At 38.7% G+C, this 7,135-nt stretch overlaps 1 protein-coding gene across 1 annotated transcript; it reads left to right on the top strand.

Moving 5' to 3' along the window:
- Positions 1–689: 689 nt before the first annotated feature.
- LOC149376106 (uncharacterized) lies at positions 690–3,302 on the top strand. The gene has a single exon (XM_089593427.1). It carries the CDS (start codon positions 690–692, stop codon positions 3,300–3,302), a length of 2,613 nt encoding a protein of 870 aa, XP_089449553.1.
- Positions 3,303–7,135: the final 3,833 nt, after the last annotated feature.

Below are 7,135 nucleotides of genomic sequence, written 5' to 3'. Positions count from 1 at the left end.
GCGTCTTAACTCTATTCAACCTACAATCACTTTTAAAGGATGTTATTGACTGTCAGCAATTAATTGGTAAGCGAGCGGATGGTGTGGCTGCTGCTGCTGGGCAAATTCCACATACGCTTATTGTAACCTTCAAGTCCAGTGTAGTGCGTAATTATGTACTTCGAGCAAAAAAAACATTCGGCGATTTGAAATTCAGTGCGATTTACCCTGATTCGAAGTGTGACAATTTACTTAGAATGTACGAGATGCTCACCCCCACGACCTTTGCTTTATTGATGAAGGCCAAGACAAAAGCTAAGAGCCTAAACTATAGCTATGCATGGTCTAGAAATGGTTCGGTGTTCGTACAGAGGGGCAAAGATTCCCCACGTGTGTGTATCTATACAGAGGAGGACTTGAACTCGTTGCAGTGACTACCTTGCAAAAGAGTAGCAGCGCCTGCCCTATCTGCTCGTCGCTCAATCCGTGTAGCTCAATTAAATGCTAGTTCATTGCGTGAACATTTCAACGATGTCCAATTGCTTATCGAAGAGCACTCGATAGATCTTTTATGCATATCCAAGACATGGCTAACACCTCAACAGTGCTCTTCGCTTTTTGAAATTTCAGGGTACGTACTCGTTAGGAATGACCGCGGATTGTCAGGGGGTTCGGGCGGGCGCATGTTCATGTAGGGAGGGGGGGTTGCCATGTATCTTCACTCTACCTTTGATTATCGCGTTCTCTCTGCGCCCCAAATACAGAATTTAAACTCAACGGAATACTTGCTTCTTGATGTACGCGTGGGACGTGGTGAGCGATTACTTTTGGCATCTATGTACCGTCGGCCGAAGGGGAAGGTCCTTACAGATCTATTTAGGGCAGTACAGGATGAGTCACGTGGGTTCTCCCATATTATACTGGCGGGCGACTTAAAATCGGATCTACTTTCCAATGATTACTACGCGACGCATTTGAAAGGCTTAATTTTTGAAAATTCCTTATATTTAGTACCAGTTGGTGCAACGCACCATTGTGGCTCTGCCAATACATGGCTGGATGTTATTCTTGTAAATTCCGAGAGGAGAGTGACCCACGTGGTCTCGTCTCCATCATCCTTTATTAACGGCCACGATTATCTTTTTATTGATTATTTTATTAAGGTTCCACGGGGGCTCCCTCAGCGGAGGGCCCGTGACTTCAGTAGATTTGACACTGCAGCGTTTAATAAGAGTGTGGCACCTCACCTTAGCCCTGATAAATTGATCGCAGGTGATATTAATGAGATTCTTGGGGCATCCACTCAGGCCCTTAGGGTGGCGCTGGATCGTCATGCACCAGTGAAAGTTAGTCCACTGCGGCGTCAGCCGGCACCCTGGTTTAATCCGGACTTACGAGCAAAGTGTCGTGAGCGCGATAGGATGTATAGGCTGGCACGTATAACGGGATGCGCGTCTCTATTAGAACGATATCGTGAGCTTAGGCGCGTTGTGAAGAGAGAACTGCGATTATCCAGAGATATCTATTTACGCGATGCAATACGGGACGCCCAGGGACCGGCTGCGTGTTGGGGCATTCTGCGCCGTTACGGGGTTCTAGGCCATAGCAAATCTGCACCAATATCTAGTGATGAACTTGGTGAAATGGTGAACTACTTCTCGCGTATGGCCAGTGTTCATTCGGCTGCATCACATACACATCTCGAAAGACTTATCACTGAAATGCCTACCTGCAACCAGAGCTTTATTTTAAGCCCAGTAACGGACATTGAGGTTAGGCAAGCTTATTTCGCTTGTTTAGATAGCACCCGTGCTTGTAGTTTAGATGGGCTCTCACTTGTCTATTTTAAATCAACACTATTAACTATTGCACCGTTCTTGACAAATTTATTCAACATGTCGCTTGCTAGTAGCACCTATCCGAATGAGTGGAAGAGCTCGGTCATTGTTCCTTTGCCAAAGGCAGCAAATCCGCAGTCGCCAAGCGACTTCAGGCCGGTTACGAATATGATCCACCTAGCTAAAGTATTCGACAGGCTGATTGCGAATAGAATCATCGAGTTCCTGGAAAATAATAGCTTACTTACTCCAATGCAGTCCAGTTTTAGGAAAAATAGAGGAACCCAAACTGCCTTGCTAAAGCTAATAGATGATGTTCTTATAGGGATGGAGGCGGGGAAAGTAACCATACTTGTGCTTTTCGACTTTCGCCGGGCTTTTGACTCGATGGATCACTCTGTGCTCTTGGAGGAGATGAGCCACATGGGTTTCGTGGAAAGTACTCTACGCTGGTTTTTTAGCTACCTGTTGGGCCGTACCCAGTCGGTGGTCGGTGCAAATGGCGAGACCTCTAGGGTTTTCCCTACAACATCAGGCATCCCACAGGGCTCGTCTACTGGACCACTGCTCTTCTTGATTTTTATAAACTCTATACTTTCGGTATTGCGCTATGCCTCTGGGGTTTTATTCGCCAATGATCTCCAGTTTTACCTGTCCGGCAAAGCATCGGAGCTTGTGCAGATTATACAGTACCTAAATAGCGATATTGAAAGAGTCGAACGTTGGGCTGAGACTCATGGACTTGAGTTTAACTTTAGGAAGCTGCTCGCGGTCTTGCTTGGTACCTGCCAAAACTTAATGCGTATAGATATGGCAGATCTCCCCCCACTCAAGGCAGGTGGTCAGGCTATACCGCTTGTCAAAAAAGCAAAGACACTTGGCGTCATACTCGCGGAAGATTTAACGTGGAATTCCCATGTAGCGGCCGTCTGCTCGCGCATGCACGGAGTGCTATATCGGTTGCGATACCGGGCAAGTCTTTTATCACCCTCTATCAAGGCAATGCTAGCGTCTAGCCTCATAGTCCCGCACTTCGATTATGCGTGCCTAGTGTATGGGACTTTGTCAGGGTACCTCTCTGTTAAAATAGACAGACTTCGCAATACAGTCGTGAGATTTATTTATAATCTTAGGCGTGACGCGTCGTTGAAGATATATTATGAAAGGCTTGGGTGGTTACGACCGAGTGTAAGGCGCGAATATTTTTTAGCTGTAACCACATACAAAATTCTTAGCACCAAAGAGCCAAAGTACATGTACGACCTTCTCCCTCCGGCAAATCTGGACTTGCGGCGATCTGAGCGTCTCCCTCGATCTGACTTTCATTTGCCGCGAGCTATTTTAAATGTGTACGCATCCTCCTTTTCCCAGCTCGCAATGCATCTCTGGGACTCAATTCCGGCATCTATCAGATCGAGGGACTCTATCGGCTCGTTCAAGGTGGACTACTTTAAGTACTTGTTGGCACGAAAGAGAGAGAAGTAGTTTATAAATTTCAGCACAAATAAAGCACACTTCCATTACAAAAATGCTACACATGTACCTTGTATTTTATTTATAATGTATCTGCTCGAATTAAATTGTAATGCGACTTAATTGACTATTGTGGTTACTTGAAATTATATTATCTTTTATTGCGACTTAGCTATGAAATCCGCGAATGAAGCGTGTCTAAGAAATCCAATGTATGTATTCACTTATAGAATGTTCTTTATAAAATTATAAAAATGTTGCTTGTAATTATGCTTATGCCATACGGGTGTAAACCATTCTTGGCATAAATAAATTTAGTTAAAAATCAAAATCAAATCTCTCTCTCTCTCTCTGTAGAGCAGTATTAAGATTTAGGGAAGTATAGCAGAGCTGGATACATTAAGTACTGATAAAAGAAGGAAATAAAACTGCTATCCATAACACTTATAATCTCTGCAAACAACAGAATATACATCTTGGGGTCTGGATGAATACTCAAAATGTAAATGTTATGAAGCTTAATATAAAAAACGTTAAGTCTAATGTAAAAAAAATTCAATCAGCTTAAAATCTCTTTTTATGGCAGCATCCATATCTTGAAGTGTTTGCACATACTAACTTCACCAGCTTTAATGTGGTAGTGCCTTGTATGACAGGAAAAGGACCTGTGCATAGGGTTCCCTATGTCTACAGATCAAAATACATTTTGGAAGAGCAAGCTTTGAGTGTTCACACAAATTTTCACGATAAACTCTGAAATGGCAGCCCCTTGTCTCAAGGCAAAAGAATTTTTTCTAGATATTCCTGTATGCACAGAATATAATACTTATTTGAGGCAACACTAATTTCATGTTTTTAAATTATTATCACATCTTACATTTGAAACTCATCTGTCCTAACAGTTTTACTCTGGTGTAAATTGGTAAAAACATAATGCACTGGTGTTTTCACAGAAGCAGTCATGCCTTGTATACATTAGTGAATAAAAGATGTGTTTTAGTACTAAGACTGTTTGAATAAGATTTTTTCTTATTATACAGTAGAATTTAACTTCAAAGTAAAATTAAAATTAACATTACAGTTCCTTAAAAAACACACAAAACAACAAGCATACAAGGTAAAAGTAAGCAAACAAGTTTAGCATATTCGAATGATCTTAGTGTGTGATCCTATTATTAGTATTACGGTCTATTTTAACATACTTACTTTTAGCCAAAGACGAAGGGATAATCGTTAAATAGTCTACAAAGTATTTATAAAAATTGTAGTGGTAGGAGAGAATCATCATTATCATTATTGTCTTATATTTCATGACCCTTTAATCAGAAAAATAAATGTATACTTTTAGATGATGTCCCATGGATAAGTAGGTATTCCATTATAAAGTTAATGTTTCTTGTAAGCTGCAAAATTCATAACTGTTCTAGATGTATCATCTGAATGAGGTTATCTAACATTTCCAGCCCACATTTCATTGCATAAATACATAAGTTTTCGAAGCTAATTGAACATGAAATCCTTCAAATGATAAAAAATTAAAACGAGATGAGTAAAACAATAAGTATAAAATTGTTATAGAACATGAATCAGCATACTTACTCATCATAGCTTGCGTATGAGAATATCAGTTAGAAACACTCAGAAAGTTTAATACAACTATTCATAGATAGTCTTTTGTCTTCCGATAAAATTACTATCCAATATTATTTTTACCATCTTTCGTTATTTATAAAAAGCGTATTTTTACCATTAGAAAGTGATATTACCTTCGGATTATAATCATACTACATGATAGTAATCACCTTTTGTTATTGGATAGTAATATTACTATTATCTTTGCAATTTTACTTGTTGATCGTGTCTATCATACTTCAGAGTAAGACTACTGTGCTTGGCATATAAACTTTTATTACCTATAATCAGCACTGCAGTATTCATAGCTTATACCAGAAATCACTATCTGATCGTAATATTTCCATGCTGAGGATAGTTATTTTACCATTAGACGAGAAAATTTTGCTACCAGATATGAAAATTACAATGCTCAGCAAAGTAAAACTAATAAATATCCGTTAGTAACTTTACTATGGCATTTTTTACCGAGCATGCATCCTTGTGCCCGAAAAACTTGGGAATTCCATTTGCTGCTCCCCCATACATTCTTACCTCTTCTGATGTCCTTGACGTTAAGCCCCAATTATTTTTATGGCCAAGCACTAATTCCCTACAGTTTTGTGTTAGTGTTTCCTCCAAAAACTGTGGTGCTTATTGCTGTACTGTTTGCTACACCACTTGTTTTTCTCTACGTCTAAACGCATGTTCAAGCGTATTCTGTGTATCCTTACTGTCAAATCTATCTTTTGAGTGCAAGTTTACGTCCCTCAAAATTTAACTCATCCTATTTCCGGCTGTATAATCTGCATTCTTTAAAGGTGACATATTCACTGTGTCGTTTCTTACGGTGTTTGAACATTTTGCACCTGCCCCCATTATGCATGACGTTGTTTGTGAGTACTTCTCCCTTATTACCCCTGGTTTCATCTTCTTAAAGAATTTTCACATTAGCATACGCTGTTTTACCCGTTTTTTCCCACTTTATTTAAGTTTTGGGGCTGTGCTCTAAAAATACGGTCAGTATTTCTGACTCCAACTCGTTTTCCGGATACGAGGGAATTTCGTTCTCCCTTACACTCATTACGTTACTTTGCGCTTTATCAAAGTTTTTCATCGTAGATTGTTTATTATTATTATTTTTTTTTTTTCCTTTATTTCCTGCCTGTATGAGAGCGCTTAAACACTCATAAGTCAATTTCTGTACGATTCTTTGCGTTCCTATTTCACGACGATAAACTGGCTTTACTTGAAAATTTATCATGTTTCTAATTTATTGTTTATTTATTTATTATTTTCTCACTTTTAACCTGATCAATTTTTTTTTCACGATCCAAAATCTCTCTGACACAATAAATTACTCTAGTGCCGCACTACCGATATTATGAGGACCACTGTCCACGGGTCCTTTATTTGGACGTTAGATTTATGATCAGCGACCCAAAAAACCTACTGGAGTACATTTTCTTGGTAAAACATTTATGTATAAAATTTAACAACAACAGCAACTTTTTTAGGTGCTTTGGGGGAAGGGGGGGTGTTAAATTATTAGTTTTTTTTTTTATTTGGACGTCACATTTATAATCAACGACCTAGAATACCTACTAAAGTAGATTTTCATGGCAAAATGTCTATTTATTTAATTTCTATACCAGAGCTACTTTAAAGGGGTGCTTGGGGGTGTTTAAAATCACCCCAATTAATTTATTTTTGCTCCTGCGGCGAAAATGTTCCAGGATGCCTAAGGAATACAAGAATTATTAAAATGGGTGCTTGTCTGCAACTTTTCCACGTTTTACAGTATTGTTCGGCTTATTTACTGTACTATTAGTTATAATTTGCATTCATTTTTCCATGCCTCTGACAGTTTTAAAATTTAAGAAAAAAAACCACTTATACTTAGTAACATACTTTCCATATTCATATAATACAAAAACATATTAGCTAAGTGTACTAACATTTGTAAAATTTGAAGACGAAAAGCCAAATCAGTTGGTTTCTTAATAAGAGATGAGCATTTCCTTCACTCCTTCTGGCAGCCTGAAAGATCTCAAAAGAATTCAGCACACTTAATATTGTATCTTCTATTTTACATATAAATATTAGCCAAGTGTACTAACAAAACAAAAAAAACTTGGTGTGGATCTCGGAAACACCAGCAGAAGTAAGACTTTTAACTCAAATGTTATTTAACTCATTATAACAGAATATAAGAATATTAGAGTACACCCAAT

The sequence above is a fragment of the Copidosoma floridanum genome, unplaced genomic scaffold (genome assembly GCF_036245765.1).
Source record: "Copidosoma floridanum isolate Cflo_tuat_1 unplaced genomic scaffold, Cflo_Japanese_pri ptg000001l, whole genome shotgun sequence".
Classification (NCBI taxonomy): domain Eukaryota; kingdom Metazoa; phylum Arthropoda; class Insecta; order Hymenoptera; family Encyrtidae; genus Copidosoma; species Copidosoma floridanum.
This window is presented reverse-complemented; position numbering and strand designations above follow the sequence as displayed.

Bases quoted from the DNA above. Each gene is read 5' to 3' on its own strand.
- LOC149376106 (XM_089593427.1), top strand. From the start codon at position 690: ATGTATCTTCACTCTACCTTTGATTATCGCGTTCTCTCTGCGCCCCAA.